At 39.0% G+C, this 21,873-nt stretch overlaps 1 protein-coding gene across 1 annotated transcript in view; it reads right to left on the reverse strand.

The window, feature by feature from the left end:
* The window catches only part of KIAA0825, a 369,265-nt gene that overhangs the window by 233,113 nt on the left and 114,279 nt on the right, over positions 1-21,873 (reverse strand). Inside the window, 2 exon segments of the mRNA XM_082651636.1 lie at positions 8,483-8,658; positions 8,660-8,706. Of these exon segments, the coding sequence (XP_082507762.1) occupies positions 8,483-8,658; positions 8,660-8,706 (223 nt within the window).

Genomic DNA, 21,873 nt, shown 5'->3' on the forward strand with positions numbered 1-21,873 from the left:
CATAAATAAAGTTCCATTGGAATACTGGTGATGGGGTTCGGGAATGCTACCCCAAAATATGGCACCTTGGCATATTTAATATTTTAAGCTGAAGGAGCTTGAGAAAAGAGCAGAAACAGGAAAGTCGCTCTGAAATTCCCCCTGCCCTTCTCCCCTGAAACAGGTCATGAAACTCTCACATCAGAGGTGCCCGCCCTATACCAGGAGGAAAGGTGCATCCTTATCTCTGAAGTCAAAACGATGCTGAGAAGAATCCTAGCAAATAAGCCTTGCTAAGTTTCCCCCAATTTGTTACACTTAACCTCATACTCCTTGACCTATCATATTTCTCCACAACTGTCCATTCTTCATTAAACCTAGCATAAAGATATTTTCTGTTTCTTTGGATCTTCATTTCCTTATGAAGTCTCTTGTGTCATGTAGAACTTATATTAAATAAATTTGTATGTTTTTATCCTGTTACTCTATCTTTGTCAGTTTAATTTTCAAACCCAGCCAGTGACCGTAAGAAAGCTGAGGAGAACTTTTTCCTCCCCTGCACAGCCATGTGATTTGCTTATGTATCGTCTGTACCTGCTATAATGGTAGAGGTTGGTAGTTGTGATAGACACTGTGTGGCCTACAAAGCTCTCTATCTATAGTCCATCTGGCCCTCTATAGAAAATGTTTGCTGACTTCTATTCTAGAATACTGGAAGAAAGCATACATATATTCCAAACATCTAATACTACATAAGGACATCTTCCGTCTATTCCCAAATAACTCACAAGCAAAAGAAGGTGTTAGCTCTTCAAGCAGCATTTCTTCATCACCCAATCCATCACTCTCTTATCAGTCACTCTGTTTTAGAAAAGCACCTCATGGTACTTATTAGCAACTGAACTTATCTAATTTTTATATATATTTTTAACTTTATAAGGTCTGTCCTCCCCATGTTTCCCCAGCAATGAATCCCCCAGAATATGAAGGCAATATGGCGTCATGTTTACCACTATATCTCCAGCTGAGAACAGTGTCTTGTACCCAGCTGATGCCCATTAAATATTAGTTGAATAGAGAATGTGTTTATAAAATCGTCACCCAACATTTTTAGAAATTAATTCAGAAGGATATTATTTCTTATTTCTAGGAATAAATGTCTCCACAAAGTCTCATGTTTTCATTTTAGAATTTATTTAAAAACAATAGATATACTTTCATGAAATAATAGCTCTTCATTCTTCTAACAAGGACCACTTAAACACCAAGTACGCAATTTGCTCAATTTCTCTGTATCTAAGTTTCCTCATTTGCAAAAGTCCTAATGATCGAAGGGTCAGAAATGAAATAATATGTTAAATCACTTTGAGTTGTTGGGGAAAAGATGCTACATAAGTTCATGATAATAGTATCACTCGGAATATAATGCCAAATCATTTGCATGCTAACACTAGAAGCACATGAACTACTGAAGAAGAAACATGTTCCTATAGATATATTAGACATTTTCTAGGTGCCAGGAAGAGATAGAATATAAAAATTTCAGCTACTGTCAAGCCAAATTAGATCTGATTCTGTGTAGGTGAAGCATCATAGCAAAATTCATATTACTAATCTCTCAAGCTACATACAAAGGTTCTCAAGAAGTGCTATAATATATAAAACTTGGGAATATTTATTTGGTCCAGTTCTCATCTTCACACACATCAGAGCTGCTAAGGCAACATCTTTTCAGGCCAAAGATGTCAAAGGGGAAACCCACCTCTTGGAGACAAATTTATGCTTGGATGGAGGGGAGAGTTACTGAGAAGCTGAGGGAGAGACCACTGCATGGAAAGCACAGGAGGAGTGATGAGAGAAGAAAAATATATCAAGCATATTTTTCCAGACAGTGTAAAAGAAGAAAAGAATCTAATAGAAATTAAGTATCTACTAGGTTTCAAAAAATGGTGCTTTATGTTTATTTACTTTTTTTAATTAGGTTTTTTTTAAATTTATTTATTTGGTTGTGCTGGGTCTTAGTTGTGGCAGGTGGGCTCCTTAGTTGCAGCAGGTGGGCTCCTTAGTTGCAGCATGTGAACTCTTAGTTGTGGCATGCGTGTGGGATCTAGTTCAGGTATTGAACACGGGCCCTCTGCATTGGGAGCGTGAAGTCTTATCCACTGTGCCACCAGGGCAGTCCCTATTTACTTTTTTAAACCTCAAAATAAACACGTAAGGTCATTATTAGTACCCTAATTTAGAAATGGGGAGACTGAAGTTTAGACAGATCACAACACTAATGAATGAAGTAGAATTTTTTCCTGGAAATTTCATTGATTCACAAATACTTTTTATGTACCTTCTATGTGATCAGTACCAGTCTCAAGTGTCGAGAACCAAGCCAAGTACTGGGGAACAATGATGAGCTGTCCCTGCCCTTCTAGAGCTTGCAATGGCTGACACAGGGATTAAATACTCAATTATGTCATTTAACCTTTCACTTAAAATTGTGACGAGTGTTACGAAAGGAATTATGGTGGGACGTTATGGGATGATCAAAGATGACTTCCTAGGAAGTAATACTGAAGCTAAAAGATGATTATCAGTTGCCAGGAAAATGAAAAGGAAGAAGATTCTAGGCTCAAAAAAATAACATTTCAAGGGTTCTGTAACAGGAAAGAACGTGGAATTTGGGCCAATTAATTGAAAGGTCACTGGTGTTGGAGCATCTGCCTCTTTTCTCAAGATACTTCTACAGGGACATTGCTATTATAAATATACAAATCTAAGATGCACAACCTAGACCAGAATATGCATGTTAAGCTTGCATGGACCCGATGCTGGACAAGTCAGCCATTGCCAGAGCACAATGGACATTGCTTGTGTCTTAAGGATTAGGGTCTGTACTCTATAAGTAGTGGGCAGCCACTAAAGGTTTTTAGCAGGGGAGTGACATAATCCGTTCTGTATTTGAATAAGACCAAGCTTTCTGACTTCTGTGAACGTTCTGACAAAATGGATTATAAATAATCTTAAGTAAATTGTGTCTCTTTAGGGCTTCCCTGGTGGCGCAGTGGTTGAGAGTCCACCTGTCGATGCAGGGGACACGGGTTCGTGCCCCGGTCCGGGAAGATCTCGCATGCCGCGGAGCGGCTGGACCAGTGAGCCATGGCCGCTGAGCCTGCGCGTCCGGAGCCTGTTCTCCGCAACGGGAGAGGCCACAACAGTGAGAGGCCCGCGTACCGGAGGGGGGGGGGGGAAATTATGTCTCTTTAAAAGCATAATACATTGGAAAGACAAATCACATACCCCAATTTTTTGCCATCTATAGTAACAGATACCTTGTTCGATGGCCTTGTTACTCAAAAGGTGGTCCAGGGGATAGCAGCATCAGGAGCAGCATTCCCTGGGAGCTTGTTAGAAATGCAGAATCTCAGGTCCCATCCAAGACCTACTGAATCAGAATCTGCAGTTTTAACCAGCTCCCCAGATAATGTTTTTGCACTGTAAAGTCCAGAAGCCTTGCTTTACATAATCATACCCTACAACCACCCTACCCTCATGGAGACACAGCACAGACCCTAGATGATAACTGTTTCTGGGACTGTAATAATTCTATGGAGACCACTGATATTCTAGGCTAGTCTGTCATCATTCGCGGATAGGATCCTTGGCTGGAAAGACTAAGGCAAGAACACACAAATATGATTCTACTGTTCTCGGTAAGAACAGGGTATAAATCCAGCAAAGAAAAAAATACTGAACAAGTAAGAATACAGATGTTGTCACTAGTGAAAGCAGCCAAAGACATTGAAGTTAGGTGCACTAAGGGTACCAAGAGGGAGCATATTTTTACTTTTGGTCACTTCCTTCAAGACAGTCATGAAGCAGCACTTTGGTCATAAATACTTATAAAATGAAACTCACACACACATAATGTACAATAAAACACCAAGCTTCTGCCACAATATTCCTCATTACCCAAAAGATCAAGAAAACATTAACCATAAAGTCAGAGAATTTGAATTGATTAATTCATTTTAAGTCAACCAAACCTTTGTAGTGGTGGCAGCCATTTATTTAGAATTTTCTGTAGGTCAGTTTCTTGACTATCTTTTGGCACTTTGTTACAAGGTTGAAAAGTACAGATTGTACTAGCAAAATTATCCACGATAGAGGTTCCTGATAGTTCTCATAAATTGTGCAACCCTGCAATTTTGTAAACTTTCTGTGGCTCTGCCAGGATGCCGTACAAGTGTGGTGGGTGAAAGCACAGTCCCTGCACACCGGCTGTCTGAATCAAATCCTGCTTTGCTGATTATTAGCTGTTGACTTGGACAAACGACTTGATTTCTCTGTGTCTCACTTTCCTCATCTGTCAAAAGGAGATGATAATTGTACCTACCACACAGAGTTTGTTTTGAGGATTCAGTGAGTGAACACATTTAAAGACTTAGAAGCCGTGTCTAGAACATGTGAAATATTATGTGTTTGCTAGTTGGTTGTGGTTGTTATGTTATTACTGAATATCACCAGAAGCCAAGAAGTTTCACTGAGAATCATTCTTGAGGCAATGGGCAAAGGAAAGAAAGTTAGTTACACTTCATTCAAATGTCACTAGCAGGAAAAGGCTACCTGCTAACAATTGGGAAATTGCCAAATATTTGTTCTTTTGATGCCACAAGTAAGAAACTGGTTAAGGCCATGTGGCCTCAGTGAGGTAATGTCAAAACAATTGCCCTGGGTTTTTAACGTCACTAATCCAAAATAGTGTTTTACAAATTTAAAATCTTCTATAAACATTTGTACTTGAGAGGTTTTTTTTCCTTCAAATTTAGGATGGCCCATCTTAAAAATAAAACCAACAAACATTACCTTCTCATGCCCATTGAACTTTATCCAAGCTTCCTAGAAGCTTGCAGCCTATGACATTTTTATTATTAATGAATAAATTAAAATTTTACTATTCATTCATTTACTAAATTTTACTATTTTCTGACCTTCAGTGAAGTTGTATCTCATATTACAAGAAAGTTATTTCCATATAGGCTCAGCTGATTCTTTTTAAAATAAATAGAAATTCTGATAAATCATTTTCATAGAGCAAGACCAAAAGCTACAGATATAAAAGAGATAAACCTCATATATTTTAATCTTTATAATATATGGTTGTCTATCAAAAATTCTCTACCTAACAGAATTTAATAATTGCTTATTGGATGAAGAGGACCTTGTTTTAAAATATGTACAATAAAAATATGTATTTAGGGACTTCCCTGGTTGTCCAGTGGCTAAGACTCTGCTCCCAATGCAGGGGGCCTGGGTTCGATCCCTGGTCAAGGAACTAGATCCCGCATGCATGCCGCAACTAAAGAGCCCACACGCCGCAACTAAGAGCCTGCATGCTGCAATGAAGATCCTACATGCGGCAACGAAGATCCCATGTGCCACAAATAAGACCCAATGCAGCCAAATAAATAAATAAATAAAAATAAAAATATGTATTTAAAATCTCTATTCTTATTCCTGAGCCAATTTAACAAAAGTTAAATTTTATCAATTAGACCAAAAAGACACTATTTATAAAGGAAAACTCTCACATAAAAAGCCCAATAGTTATGATGCTTGAAACACCTAATCAGCATATTTTACTCTAAAATTTTGCTTTCCTAAAAATATGATCAAACTTCTAAATTACCAAATGGTGTTCAATGAAAACAAAATCTCTGAAAAAATATTACGTATGTATTTTTAGGTGCATAATAATTTCCATCTTAGTCTAGTTAATAAGATTCCCTGAATATACTGTTTCTAAATTAAAGTGACAGGTTTCTACTGCAGCTTAATAAGTCAGCCAGTCAATCAATCGATTAGTAAATTCTGTCACTTCATCCTTACAATATTTGAAGTAGCTAATAAAATTCAATACAAGACAATACCAAGGCAGTTATGTAACCCTGATCAAACACCTAAAAACCTTTGCAAAAACTGATAGATATTTGAGCAGGTTGGGTAAATACACTTCTGTATTCCATAAGAACCAGAACTGAAGGAGATACAATATAGTACCTTTAGTAACCTGTAAGTCCCTCAAAAACAATATCACGTTATACGTACAAAAGGTAGATGTAATATTTTTGGTATGTAAATGTGGAATTTTTTTGTAAGAAAACATGGTTAAATATTCATTTAACCACAGTTGCTATTCCTGTACTTAGTGGCTATATCAGTATAGTCCAATGTTTGATCACAATTGTTTTTCCAGGCTGTTCTATATAATTCTATCAAGAGGAAACCATTTCTCTTCTGGGACCATGCCCATGAGTTTCATGAGTTATATTAGAGTAACTCTCCAGCCATGTCAGATACTATCTGTGTTGTGTAGTCACCTTGCCTGAAAGCTCAGGTTATAAAGTTTAATGGAAGCTCCATATTTTATATTCTAATGGATCACTGGCCAATCACTGGACTTTTTCTGTAAAAAGCACTGTGTTAGCTTGAGGAGGAATATGAAAATAAAAATCTATGATCAACACTAATTTCCACTAATAGCTGGAAAGAACAGTTAAATGCATGTGCACTGGGGTGTCCTGGTTGATTCAACCTGAGAGTGGACAGATTACAGTTTTTGCAGATACCCCTGGTCCACTCCAGGATTTAATTTGCAAGAGTATTTGTATAGAAGGGTAAGGGAAAGAAAGCTCCAGCTGGGTTCAGAATCCTGGGTTACCCACCATTTATCAGCTACATGTGTCTCTTGGAAAATAACATTATCTTAAACTCTAATGTTATTTTTAACATGATGAAAATAATTATATTTACTTTATAAGGTTTTAAGAATCACAGTGCCTGACAACTAATAAGTAAACAATATATGTTGGCTACTTGAGCAATTAGTTTCCCTAGCACCTGTTTTCCCTTTAGGAGAGTGGAGTTATAGATATTGAAGGTAAAGATAATGTTTTCAGTTCAACTCTGTAAGATTTAAGGCCCACAGAGTACGGCTTGGGGGCTAAGAGAATAAAGACAGATTCAGGGTTTCGAGGAGAGGTAACCTCTGAACTTCTTGGAACACAGTGACACTGGAGGAGTTGTAGTGACCTTTGGAACCACAAGATTTTATGAATTTGAGAGCACCAGGAGAGAAGCAAAGGGCTCAGTAGTGAGGCACTTCCCCTAAGTGGCTTTTGGGAAGCAAACATCAGGGTGTACAGAAGAGAAGAATATGGGGAACTGGTCATGAGCAGATCTGAGAAACCAAAAATTCCAGACATGACTGGAACAATCTGGACTGGGAATGCTATGAACTTCATTTGTATACCAACAGGCTGGTTGGGCCTGGTAACATTTGCCTCATTCATATACAAATATAATAACAATACAAGGCAGAGTAAGCTAAGGGCAGCAGCCACCATAACAGACACCGTGAAGTTCAGAGGAGGGAGGGAGACATCAGTGTGAGCTACAGTGTTCAGAGATCTGGAACATCAGTGGCCTTTGCCCATTGGTGGAGGCTGGGTTGTCTATGGAGGGTCTTTCAAGGAGGAAAAATGGGTGAGCCAAGGTGTGGAAGGAGCATGTGCCTGGGGCTTTGGGGACAATGGCTGAAATGGGTGTGTATGTGTGTTTGTGTGTGATTGCGCGTGCGTGCGCACACATACACAAGAGAATAGTGGGGAAAAAGCTTACAAAACTAGTCTGGGGCCATATTTGAATGGCCAAAGGACAGGGATTTGTTCCTGTAGGTTGATGGGGAACTAGGGAAAAAAGATTTTGATTAGAGAAAACTATACTGAAACTAGTGATTGATAAAAATTAATCTGGCTACACGTACAGTATAGAACAGAAGAAATGTGTAGGGGTATGTGAAGATGGTTAGAAAACTCTTTATAGATGTAGCAGGAGAGCAGTAGGATATACTATGAGACTGGCATAACATTACTTACCATTTTCTAAAATAGTACTTACAGGGGAAGAAAGAAAGTCTAATTAAGAGAAGTATGGTCCTCTATTACTCTTCAATTTCCATTCATAATTTTCTCATGATTACTTCTCCATGCCTCAGTGATATGGCTGTAAGCCATGCTTGCTTGTTCATAAGTTATATACGCATTCTTCATGATCCACTGAAATGTCTAATGTGGCTCTAAAGCAATCTCTCTCTCCCTTTCTCTCTCTCTCGCTCTCTCTCTCTCTTCTGTTTTGGACATATAACTGTGTTCCCATAATATTCTTAGGCATTTCAAACCCTATATATTGATATATTTCTATATTATGATAGTTTATGATAGGACAGTATTATATAAAAATATTTTTTGCCCTCATTCAGAATCCCTGAAAAAAATCTTTCCAATAGGTTTATAAAGTTTCTCAATATTTTGCCTGCTGCTAACCCCACTGACTATTGATATAATGCAGTTGGTTTCATCCCTCTGCCAACATTCAAGTAGGAAAAAAATTCCATTCAACTTGAGCAATGACTGGGTTTTTTCAGGACATTCTCATAACTACAAATACTCACTTGAGCTCTTTAGCAAGATTCTCAGTAAAAGACCATCATGATGCAGTAGGGTTTCCAGAAGCAGGTTCCAATTACAGCCTGGCTGGGATAACAGCAGTTTCAACTGACCCTCGGCTGTCAATCGTCCAGTTGATGGAGTCCTTTCAAAATGCAAGATAAAGATGGAGTAATGAAGTTAATTTATCTATGAAATTAATAGCTTTAAAGTACAGATGTAATGCTAACTCCTTTAAATGTCAATTCCTCCCAGATTACTGTGAAAATGCTTTCATGCTTGCTTACTTTAGGGCTGCTCAGGGAAGGAATTACATTTAATCTCTACTAGCTAAAAGCAAATTAACATTTGGTAACCTGCCAAATTTAAAACTGATACAAAATAACCATGCGTATATTTCATGGAACTATGTCTGTTTTAGCTTCATGGAGCAAATAAAAATTATTTATGCATTTTTTAATGCATTTATTTGTTCATTCAACAAATACATGAGTGCCTACTATGTGCTATTAACTTCTTTCATTATTCATGGAGAGAAGTTACAATGTGTTTTGGCTACTAATTTGCCATGTACTGTGATTGCTGATAAAATGAAAGGAATTCAAAGCTTCTGTCAAAGGTCAACCATAATCTAATTATTTAATATGTAAAGCCTTAAATCAACATGCAATTATCAGAACCACTCTAACAGTCACACTGCTACCTACTTGGGTAATCAGTTTATCAAAGAGAAATAATTCCAAGGCAAATAAGCTTCTACTTGGCAAATTATAATCAGTGTTGAATAGAAAATTAAAATCAGGTCCCCCACATCACCACATTAATTTACCAATGAATCTGCAAGAGATAAGGAAATAAGGTAGAAACTGAACACTGATAACATTATTCACTTTTTCCTTCTAAAGTCTCAAGGTTTAGACTGGCTAAAGGTCACAGCATCTGATATCAACTTACAACTACAACAAAAAAATGGCAGGAAATGACCACACTCAATCTGATTGTGGAGATAAGGGTTGTGGGACTAGGGTGGCACTGGGAAGGAAAGATGAGATTGAGAAATGTAAAGGTGTGAATGAGAAGACCATATGCTTTAGCGTGGAAGAAAGCAGAACAAAGAGTATCACTGAGAGAGACGATTTGCAGCATCGTTTCCAGATGAAATGTACTGAGTGGTGAACCATCATCATAGTCTAGAGCAAAGGTTTCCAAAGCTTGGGCCCTGGACCAACAGCATCAGCATCACCTGAGAACTTGTTTTGGGGTTTTTTAAAATAAATTTATTTTATATATTTATTTTTGGCTGCATTTGGGTCTTTGTTGCTGCGTGCAGGCTTTCTCTAGTTGCGATCAGTGGGGGCTACTCTTCGTTGCAGTGCATGGGCTTCTTACTGCGGGGGCTTCTCTTGTTGCAGAGCACGGGCTCTAGGAGTGCGGGCTTCAGTAGTTGTGGCATGCAGGCTCAGTAGTTGTGGCTCGCGGGCTCTAGAGAGCAGGCTCAGTAGTTGTGACACATGGGCTTAGTTGCTCTGTGGCGTGTGGGATCTTCCCAGACCAGGGCTTGAACCCGTGTGCCCTGCATCGGCAGGTGGCTTCTTAACCACTGTGCCATCAGGGAAGCCCTGAGAACTTGTTAAAAATGCAAATTCCCAGGTCTTACCCCATCAGAAATTCTGGGAATGGGCCCCAGAAATCTGTGTTTTAACAAGCCCTCTCCAGGAGATTCTGATGCACACTAAGGTTTGAGAACCACTGTGGAAGGCAGTGCTTTCTGGAGCACAGGTAGCAGGGATAGGCCTAGTTGGTATTATCTTTCCTGCCTCTGTGCCTTTGTGCCCATACAGGTCCACCTTGGCTGCCACCTGAGCAGCAACCTCCAGATGACCCTATACTTAATCTTACGCATCCTTCAATTTGCCACAAAAATATCACTTTCTCTGTAGAGACTTCACTAAAACTTTCTCTCCATAGCAGTCTATTTCACTCTGAATTAAAGAACTTATGGTAAGTATGCAGATTTTAGCACTTTATTATTTCATCAATTAAAGCTTTATCTCTCCACTCAGATTCAAGCCTTGTGAGCACACTTGTTTTACACCCCAAAGCTCTTACCAATGAACTAAGCACATTTAAGGCTCTGTCAATGTTAGCTGATTGACTCATATGCTCGTAAATGGGTAGATAAACTCTTAAAAAAAAGAGGATGCTTTGCCAAAATGCTGCTTTAAACAAAAGTGAGAGGATCTGAAAATGTAAAATGAAATTTAAAAGCATCTCCCCTTTGGTTTGGCTTGGGGCATTTGGAACATCTCACAACCTTATGATGCACAAAATCACCTGAACTTTGGACCAACACAGGCTTCCCATGTGAGACTGATAACATAACTCAAAACGGAGAAACTCCCTGGCAATTGGTGAGGCAGTGTTAGCTAGATGGGTGGTGGAGAGAGAAGCGGGGAATTATTTAACCCTCAGACCAGAGGAAAAAGGTCTGTCAGTTCAGCAGTTCTGAATTCCTTTGGGTATTCCCAGATTGGTCTGGCTCTTGCAGAAAATCCAAACATGGTGCCAGAGGAAGAAACCACTAGGTGAGCCTTTTGGACTGAAACACTGAAGCAGATCCTCACAATGGCTGTCCCTGTTTCTATCCTAAACCCCAACTGCTGACTTCAAGAAACTTGCTTGGGGTCTGGTAGATGAAAAGCAGCTAGTTGGTAGTAAGCTGTGTATCAAAATTGACTTAGTTTTTTTTAGCATTTCCTACCTATGGATTTTGCTTGAGTTGAGTGCTGACTTAAGGATACAATTAATGAACTGAAAGATCCAGTTTGATGGAGTTTAGGAAAGGAAGGGGATTGTTGAGAGACAATTTGAAGAAGGAAGACAGGGGCCAGTTCATAGAGGGTCTCATTAGCCAAGGTGGGGACTTTGGACCTGTTGAAGAATTTAAGGCAGATGAGTTTCCTGACCTGGCTGCAGTATGCAGGTGAATTGGAGGGAGGCTTGTGTTTTTGCTCAGTCCTTTAGACATGTAATGAGACAAAATAATTTGAATGTCATTTCATACCACTTATTTGAATACCTGGTTATAAACAAAACTTCTCATTTACCAGATGGGAAGCTGTTTGTTGAAATGTACCTCAATTCTTGGATCTTTCAACTTATCACAGATTTTGAAATGTACAGTAGAATGACTCACTATAAGGAAAAATAAAAGATTACAAACATTCCTCAGTCACTAAGCTCCGAGTAATAAATGCATTGAGGAGTCGGCACTGGGCATATGGAGAAGCATATGTTCCCTCATCCTTTGAGCTGGAGGAGCTGTGAAAGTGAGATTAGCCTTACAAAAAATGACAGAAAAGGAAAATTTTAATATATGTATATATGTATCAAATATGTACATGTTGACTTCCACTATAATACAAAGAAGAGAACAAAATTTATAAATCCACTGGAATGCATAAATCTTGTATTAGGAGACAGGACAAATTTATGGCTGGGTTATATCAGGCTTATACTCTAATTAGTGCTGCACTTCTGGGGCATGAAAAGGCCTAAGGAATTTTTCAAATCCAGGCAATGTGGGGTTCAGTCATTATTAGTTTATGAAACTAACAAATTATTTTTAGAGAAGCATTGTTCAAAATCTTGGCTGTATTTGGGTGTGTTTACTTTATGAAAACTTATCAAGTAGTTCACTTGTAATTTCTGCAGTTTTTTAGTATGTGTTCACACTGCAGTAGAAAATTTATAAAATCTTAGCCCTGTCAGTACACTATGGCTTGACTTCCAACCACAGGTGTGTGTGGGGCACAGGGCAAGCAAAGACTCTGTAGGAGGTTCAGACTGCAGTAAGAGCAGCCTCACTGCTCAGGTCACATGACCTTGGGAGTCACTGCTCCTACCATATACTTAACATGCAGAAGCTGTCAGACTAGGGGAACATTGGAATGGACTCTGAAATGCACAGCTTGGGGATAACACCGAGCAGTGTTGGGCACTGTTCTTCAACACTTGGTATTTACTTTAAATGAACAGCCATTATATGGTTCTATGTCCCTAAGAGAAAAACCATATGGGTCCAGGAGCCACAGGTTGAAAGTCCTCTCCGAAGGATACTAGAAGCCACCTCCTCACCAGAGTTCCTGATTATCCACTAGGAATTTAATTTGTGTCTTCCATTCCCATAACTCCCCATAGGCTCTGGGTGAGTGAAGGTCCTGGTTTCTGTGGTGGGGTGACTTGGAAAATGCACACCTCTACCAGGGGATCATGAATAAATCCACTAAACCTAATGTTATAGCTGCCTTCTAGTTATTTTTGGATTCCCATGCCAGCAGTCTAGCAGGCGAAGAAAGGAGCTACTATATTGGTAAGGGTAATAACCCTGATTATCACCGAGGAGCTAGGGTTGCTACTGCATATGGAGAACAGGGAGGAGTATGTCTGTAACTCAAGGGATTCACCAGGGCACCTCTTGATGCTCTCATGACTGGTAATAACCGTAAATAGGTGACCAAAGTAACCACATTCTGATAAGGGAATGGTAGTTATGGTTCAACATCTCGAGGATGAAGGTCTATGTCTATGCTAGGGAAGCAACATACGCAAGCAGATGTGATGACCGAGGGTAAGGGGAAGCTAGAATAAGTGGTAGAGGAATGTAATGATGATTAGCATTTGCAGACTCAGGAATAATGGAAGCAGGAGACACTCTAACTTGTCCCATTAACTCAACCATAATAAAACTTTTTTTTTTTTTTGACCAGCCATCACCTTGAAGAATCAATGATAAGGCCCAGAGAACTTAACATCAATAATGAGTGGATTTCAGTGGTGCAAGGGTTAGAACAAATGTCAATGTCCCCACATCCTCTTGCCCTTACCACTCAGTTGACAATGGCCGGCCTTTTGCTGTCAGAACCTGCATTTCTCTACCTTCCAGCAATACAGGTCGGAAGTGCCAGCAAATTAACACCTCCAGAGCAGCCTTCAACCAACGATGGATGAAAATTGCTAATAAATTCCTCAGCATCCTTGTTGCCCTGGCGGGAAAACTCTGAGATGTGCCTTTCCCACTGGCTCCAAGAATTTCCCCTGAAGGTATAAGTTCTAGTTACTCCTGTGGTAGTTGGCTTGATTACACTAATCTTTATTTGCTGTCTTTCTTTCTTTGTCTCACTTATTCATTCCCCTCTAGTGTTTCGTTCACTTAGAAAATAAACTAATTTCACTTTAATCCTTGTCTCAGAGTCTGCTTCTTGGGGAAATGCAAAATAAGACCTGCATGGAGACACTTAGGACTCATCTCACTTAATGTATGTTTCAGGAATATTACGAAAATAGTCCAAGGTCATTTCGTTAATAAATATGGCAACTGGACTTTGAATCCAGGTTTTTCTGACTTCAGAACCCACGATTATTCCACTACTCCATGTTTCCTTCCATTCAACCTGGTTGATATTTGGTGGGTAAGTTGCATTTTCCAGCATTGAGGATGTTTGGCTCTATTCAACCTCCTGATTGAGGATACCATGTTTTTGACTCAAACTCGGGTTTGTGGTCTCAAGGCTGATTCCCAAATTGGAGCCATGTTATTTAAGGTATCTAGGGACTGATTTTGACCAGATGGTTCCTGTCACGGATTACTGGGCCAAATTTATGCCAGAGACCATAAGTTACATGATTCAGAGAACAAAGGCAAGGGCATAACTAAAGAGAAACTGAGAGTGAAAGCCCTAAAGTGGGATAATGAAAGCAGAGGAGGAAAAGCTCCGTACTACTATACTACTTTTGCCTTTCCAAAACTAATCCTTCCAAATCTTTCTGGGGAGACAAATATTTAAAACAATTCTAACATTTTCTCTTTAGTACCTGGGGAAAAAAGCTGAGGGGGGAAAACAAAAACCCAAAGTATTTTCTTCATCACTTTAATCAAGAATGTGCAAAATATATGTAGTTATAACATTGAAAATGTTTGCATACATTTTAATCTCTATAATGGGTATAGCCATGTCTCTATGATATTTATAATTAGAGATGATTCAATAAATAGAAATCAGACAGGGGTCACCTGCATGTTTATATATAGGATTTGCCTTGATTTTTAATAACTTTGTCCACTGAGGTAAACTGATACTCTTAAAGAGTCTCAGTTTTTCAGAGTTGATGGTATCCACACTACCTGGTATGCAACTTAAAGGATAGGCATTCAACCTGTGAGGATGTGAATTATTTCTTGATTTTAGTAAATTAAACTTTTTCACTTGGGATGACCCCATTTCTTGAAAATCACCCAAAGATATATTAGTGCCCCAAACTCATAGCCCTAGCTCCACACTTTAGTGTTACACAGGTTAGTGTACCTTATTTCTAAAAATACACAAGAATCTAATTTTAATTTTAAAAATAATGTTGATACTACATGTCAGCCATCACTTTTGGACTCCCCCAGAAGTCCCCTAGCACCTGAGTCAATAAGACACTGGAGACTACTAAATCACTTAACCATCCCTTTAGAGGAGCAGAAGTTATCTCTCTGGAGCCTTTAACTATTATTGGTCCTTGTCTACCAGATAATAAATATCCTGTTACAGGAGTTCAAGAAAGGTCTCCCCTGGCATCACACTTCTGATAAGTGCAGAGACTCAATGAGAAAATAGTTCAATATTCTTTCCACTTTATCATACTTGGAGCTGGTCCTTTTAACATGTTTGGATAATTGATAAGACCTTCCACTTTCTGAAACATACAGCTCTTTACTAACACAGCAGTACTGAATGATTGTTTAGTAAGCACTTATGTGATGGGTGCCTTGTAGGCACATTAGCTAATTAAATCCTCATAACTCTGCCATGAGAATATCTCAGAAGCTAAGGGAAGAAGATGTTTCAAGATGGGGGAAGTAGACAATGGTATTATGTGCTGTTTTCAAGTAGATCAATAAGATCATACTGTATTTATGTCTTAACTTCCTCACAAAAATATAAACTATTTAACTAACTTTCCAAATCACAAAACTATACAGGTCTGCAAACGTTGTCTGTCTAATGTGAAAACCTATAGTTGTTTCTTATTATCTCATTGTTGGTTCCATTGCTATATTCTTATTTATATAATACCTTTAAACCATAATAGAAAAGGAAAGATATGTAGAAATATCTAGCTATATCAAGTAACCAGCTCACCTGACATTTTCATTTCTTTTAGTAACTGCTCCACAAACATATGACTTTTTCTCTGAAAATCTTTTCAAAGATCCAGCTGCTTGTCCATCCACACTCTGGAACAGCCATGTTAGAGCTTTGGTGTTCAAAAGCTCCCATTACTTCTCCCCTGACTGTTGGCTCCAGGTCAAAGCTTGGCACCGCATCAGAGTACAAGTTCTCTAAGCTTTTCTCTTCAGTCCTATGGAACAGCCTGACAGCAGCAGCTGGGAGACCAAAGTTCTCTTTTGTCCTCCTCCCCAGATGTTCTCTCCTGAGGATACTAGAAGCCACCTCCCCAACAAGAGCTTTCTTCCCATCACTGAGCTTGACCACTCAGATCAAATGTTTGAAAAGAGTTAAAAGTACCATTTAATGTGGCAATATCTGAAACAATACTACAATAACTCATTTGTTCCTTAATTCACTTAGTCATTAAACCAACATTTGTTGGGTGATTTCTGTGTGCAAGGCCATGGAGACACAACAGTAAGTAAAAAACAAACCCATTGTTTTTACAGAATTCAGCAGGGAATACATGCATGGTTTAAATGGTCATACAAATAAAGATAAAATTACAACCATAAAAACTCAATCAAGAAAAAGCAAAAGATGCTATTAGAAGATGTAGTGAGAAGAAGTACGCTAGTCTTTGGGGTTGATGAAAGGCTTCCCTACAGAAGTCACACTGAGATAGGAACTGAGATAGGAAGATACATTGACATTACTAGATGAAAGGAGAAGAAGACCTTTCAAGGAAAGGGAAAAGCATGTGCAAAGATCCTGTGGCAGAATGGTACATTTCATGGCAAGGAAATGTGAAAAAGGTTAATGTGTGAGGAGCAAAATCACAGGGTAGTGTGGTATCAGAAGAGGTTGCAGAGGAGGGTAAGCCACATCTATGTAGGTTTTACAGGCCATGGTAAATTTTTTGTGCATGCTTAAGGATAAAGGGGAATTCATGGAGGGCTGTGAGCTATAAGTGTGAAATGATAAAACTTAGTTTTGAAAATAGATTTTGGTTTGAGAAGTCTCTGGCTATAGTTTGGAGAATATTGGAGTCAACATATACACGGGAGGAAACCAAGGAGCCACTGCAGTAGTCAGGAGAGAGGTGATGCACTAAGGCGAAGGTGGTACTATGGAGCACAGATATTAGGAGCTAAAATTAACGAGAGTTAGTAATGAACTGGATCTAGTAGAAGAGAAAGAGGGAGGTATTCGGGTTGCCTTCTGGTCTCTGCCTTATACAATCACATGCAGGTACAATTAGTCAAAATGGGGGAAAATGAAAGAGGATCAATTTGGAGGGGAGTATCCTAAGTTCAATTTTTGTCATGTTGAGTTTGAGGTATCTCTGTGCTCATCAGGTATAAACCTGAGGAAGACATTCATGTACGATTCACATCCATGAATATATAGGTCTGTAGTCCTAGAAGAGACTGAAAGCAGAGATTTGAATTGGGGGCCACTTAAAAAGTACATGAAACCACAGACATGTGTGAGTTCACCTACAAAAGGTTCTATGATAGAATGCTAAAGATTTTCAATATTTAATAGCCAGGCCAAAGTAGATGAACCTGCAAAGAAATTTTATTGGCTATCTCTTCCCTCACCACTTATACCTAGCATATGCCTTACTTGGAGAAAAATTTTAAAATGCATTTATTGAAAGAATGAATGAACACATCTTGGTAAACTGCGTAAATGGGAAGATCCACATAGCATATAATATAATGAAGCCAAAGGTAGTTTAATATTTAGGGAGGGGAAAAAAAGCATATAAGTCCAAAACAGGATTACATTGAGTAAAACCATAATGGAAACAAAAGCATAGTAGAAAGAAATATCCACAGCTCAGAATGGACTGGCCATGAATCAAAACATCATGTCATCATAAAAGAAAATGAGCAGTGTAAAATGAATGGACTGTTCACTCACACTGATTATGCTACTTGGATTCAGTGTCCAGTTATGACCTCCTTAGCTAAGGAAGACCTGAAAAGTATTTGGAACTACGGAAAGAACCACAAGATGATGAAAGTTGGGAAAATAATAAGAAAAAAACTTTATAATGCAACAGTATAATTGACTAAGATAGTATTCTTTCTTGAACATTTATATGAAAGTACAGTGTGCTGTCATAGTATTAACACTGAGATGAATATATTCTCCACATACCTTAGTTTAATCTAGCATGAAACTGATTACCCTTTCTAAATCAACTCACATTGTTAGCCTGTAACACTGCTAGGGATAATGAATATAATATATTTTACTTATTGCTTTGAAAATACATATATTTTCCCTAAAGCAAACTCTTCTAAACTCTATTCCAGGAGTTCTAGGAGAACATGAAAAATTCTATTTTTACCAATTTATATACTTGGTAGGCATTCTCTAGTAACCCTATAGACAAATTTACGGTGCATACAACTATTTATGCATTTCTAACTCTTATTGTAAGTCTTAATTTCATGTCCTCCTTGCTCTGTTTCTTCCTTCTCACCTACTTTTAATTCATTATCTTAATATATTTAATACTATTAAAAGCCAACTTAAATCTTTCTGAAACAATGCACAGGTGTAAATAAATGAGCAAATAGGTGACTAAATTACTAAGATACATCATAATATTAAATATTTTAATCTCATCCTCACCCTTTCCAAAAAAAAAGCATAATATATTTTTAGTTTATCATCATTCAACCCATGTGTATTTCCCTGAACAGTTCATTTTAGTTGCTAAGGTGAGGAATGGAGTTTTGGAGGATAATTTAAGGATGAAAAACACAAAGCAACAGCTGATTTATGTGAGGAAATGGATGGAAAGGTAAAGATTTTTAAGGTCACATGATGGTGGTCTAGGAATTCCCATTGCAATGCTTGACAAATGCAAATAAATAAGTTGAGTTATTTTGAAACTACTTTTATTGCTATCCTGGGTTCCTCTGTTCTGAACATGTTGGATCATGAATCACATGGATCATGTCTTTCTGTGCAGATTATATGGAACTGTTAGAGAGAATAACTGTCAGAAAGTCAGGGTAGAAGGGTTCATACTGTACTTGCATGGAGAATTTAAAAAGGCAAGATAGAGAACCAAGGGCATTTCAGGAGCGAAAACTACATAAATAAAGGCTCAAAGTTGAGAGTAAGCAATAAATAAAAGTTAAAATTGTAGAATAACTGTGTCTTAAAGACAAGAGAGAAGACTGACAACTGGAGCGGAGAAGAGTGTTGGGTGCTCCAGGAAACAAGCCAGGCAGTGTGGGAGAAGCAGAAGCTACTGTAGGTTCTTGAGCAGTAGAACGGTATAACAAAAACAGTTTTGAAAACATATTAAATAATAGTAAGATGGACCAAGGTTGTTGCAATGGGTTGTAGAGAAAGACTGCTTCTAAGAGAACTGTGGGAACGAATCAACTGAACATGATAATACAGTAGGAATAGGCAACAAGCAGCTCAATATGGAAAGCAGAATCAAGATTCTACCCTTGAAGTGTTTAAGAAGGATGTGTTCCTTATAGAAAAGACACCATGGTTAGGGGACAAGGGAAGAGTGAAAAGAAGGATCTGTTGAAGACATTATGCTGGGTTTCCAGTAATACAGTGGGTCATTCAAGAAATATGGGCAGCCGGACATAGAATGTTGGGGTAAAGGAAGTGCCCAGAGCTAGAAATCCTCTGTAGAGTGGTTACAGGGTAATACCTGTGAATCAAAGAGCATTTTAAAAAATGAGGTTTCTTTTAAATTTTTTTAATCTTAATAAAATTAAGCTGCTTTCATTATAGGAAATTTGGAAATTGCCCAGATAAAAATTAAAATTGCTTACAATCCTACCATATAAACATATAAACTATAAGCTCTCTAGCATAGAGTTTCTTTTTTTTTTTTTTTTTTTGCGGTACGCGGGCCTCTCACTGTTGTGGTCTCTCCCGTTGCGGAGCACAGGCTCCGGACGCGCAGGCTCAGCGGCCATGGCTCACGGGCCCAACCGCTCTGCGGCATGTGGGATCTTCCCGGACCAGGGCATGAACCCGCGTCCCCTGCATCGGCAGGCAGAGTCTCAACCACTGCGCCACCAAGGAAGCCCCTAGCATAGAGTTTTTATATCCTTTCAATATTTGTTTTTCTCTACATACTTTTAAAATGCTATGTGTAGAGTAGTACGGCATAGTTCAACACTTCTCAATTGTGTGCCATCTTGCAATAATTGTTCATCCCCTGGGAAATGGGGGCTCCCATATGATGCAAGTTTGGGGAATCTGCCTACTAGATCCCTCCCTTGGAGATAAACACTATACATTAGTATATCAGGGCTCCTGCAAGTCGAACGATAAAGAGACTTTACATAATGAATAACTGACAATCTTAGATTTTTCTTGCACGACTGTTAACGTCATCCTGGACTGCTCTCCCTCTGAAAGGTGGAGATGCAGCTGTCAGGAGCTCGGGCTTTGGAAGCAGACAAGCCGAGGTTCAGAGTCTGCCTCCCAGATTTGTTCTCTTCAGAAAGTTGCTACCTGCACATCACTTTACTCTCCATGAAAGAAGCACATGAGTACTTATTTCAAAGACTGGTGTGAGGTTTGAAAAAGATAATGTACATGAAGCACTGGGCATGTCAGGTTCACAGTTATCACTCTAAAAACTGGGCTGGCTTTGATTACTACAACACTACTAACCTGCAGTTTTCCTTTGAGTATAAATCACAATGATTTGTCATTTAATATTTTTCAAAATCAACCTTTTTAACGACGCCACAGTAGTCTATCGCATGGCTAATCCATAGGTGATTTGTCTAATTCCATACTGTGAGACATTTATTTCCATGTTTTCCTTTTACAAATAATGCTTCGATGAATATCCTTGCATATAAAACTTTCTCAGCAGCTCTGATTAATTCCTTATGATTGATTCCTAGCAATGGAATTGCTGATAAAGGGCCATAAATATTTTTAAGGTGGGCCTCTCACTGCTGTGGCCTCTCCCGTTGCGGAGCACAGGCTCCGGACGCACAGGCTCAGCGGCCATGGCTCACGGGCCTAGCCGCTTCCGCGGCATGTGGGATCTTCCCGGACCGGGGCACGAACCCGTGTGCCCTGCATCGGCAGGCGGACTCTCAACCACTGCGCCACCAGGGAAGCCCTATTTTTAAGGTTTTTGATACAGTTTTATTATATTGCTCTCCAAAAAACTTGTATCAAATTGCATTTCCACTGTGGGCTGAGCAGTCACCACCATGTTCTAATCTTTGCATTAGGATAATAGTGAAGATTGATGGCTACAATCAAGCAGAAAGAAAGAAAAGTCTTATTACACTTACGTTTGCTTTAGGTATAGAAAAGAGAAAGAAATTAAATATAAGAAGCTATTTGAAAGATAAACCCATTTACACGCTGACTTCCCAGGCCTCTAGATGGGCTGAACAGAGCAAGCCTGGAGGTGGAAGTCTTATCAGCCATGCTTAAAGAGGTAACTCCACTGGTTATAGAGTAAGATAAAAGCAGGCAATAAAAATAGATTAAACAGGTGACGCAGTGGTTGAGAGTCCGCCTGCCAATGCAGGGGACACGGGTTCGTGTCCCGGTCTGGGAAGATCCCACATGCCGCGGAGCGGCTGGGCCCGTGAGCCATGGCCACTGAGCCTGCGCGTCCGGAGCCCGTGCTCTGCAATGGGAGAGGCCACAAGAGTGAGAGGCCCGCGTACCGGAAAAAAAAAAAAAAAGATTAAACAGATGTGATAGTAACATGGAGAACAAATATGTTTAGAAGTTTGGGAACTCATCAAAATGAAACAGGTTGTTTGTTTAACTCACACTGTAAAAGATCCAGTTGTTTAATGTGTTACCTTTGCAATAACGAATATTAAAGTCAGCTATTTAATCCTTAAAGACGTAAGAGGTATTTACATGACAGCTGCAGTGTATGGAGGTGACAGAGTATTAAGGGTGTTCCATTTCTTTCTTTCTTCAAAAAATATTTATTTATTTATTTACTTATTTTGCTGCGCTGGGTCTTTAGTTGCGGCACATGGGATTTAGTTCCCTGACCAGGGATCAAACCTGGGCCCCCTGAATTGCGAGCGCAGAGTCTTAACCACTGTACCACGAGGGAAGTCCCAGGGTGTTCCCTTTCTAGGAATCAGTCATAAGGAATTGTTCATAGATGTTGAAAATGTTTTATA

This window comes from Grampus griseus (assembly GCF_964374135.1).
Source record: "Grampus griseus genome assembly, chromosome: 3".
In the NCBI taxonomy this organism is placed as follows: Eukaryota; Metazoa; Chordata; class Mammalia; order Artiodactyla; family Delphinidae; genus Grampus; species Grampus griseus.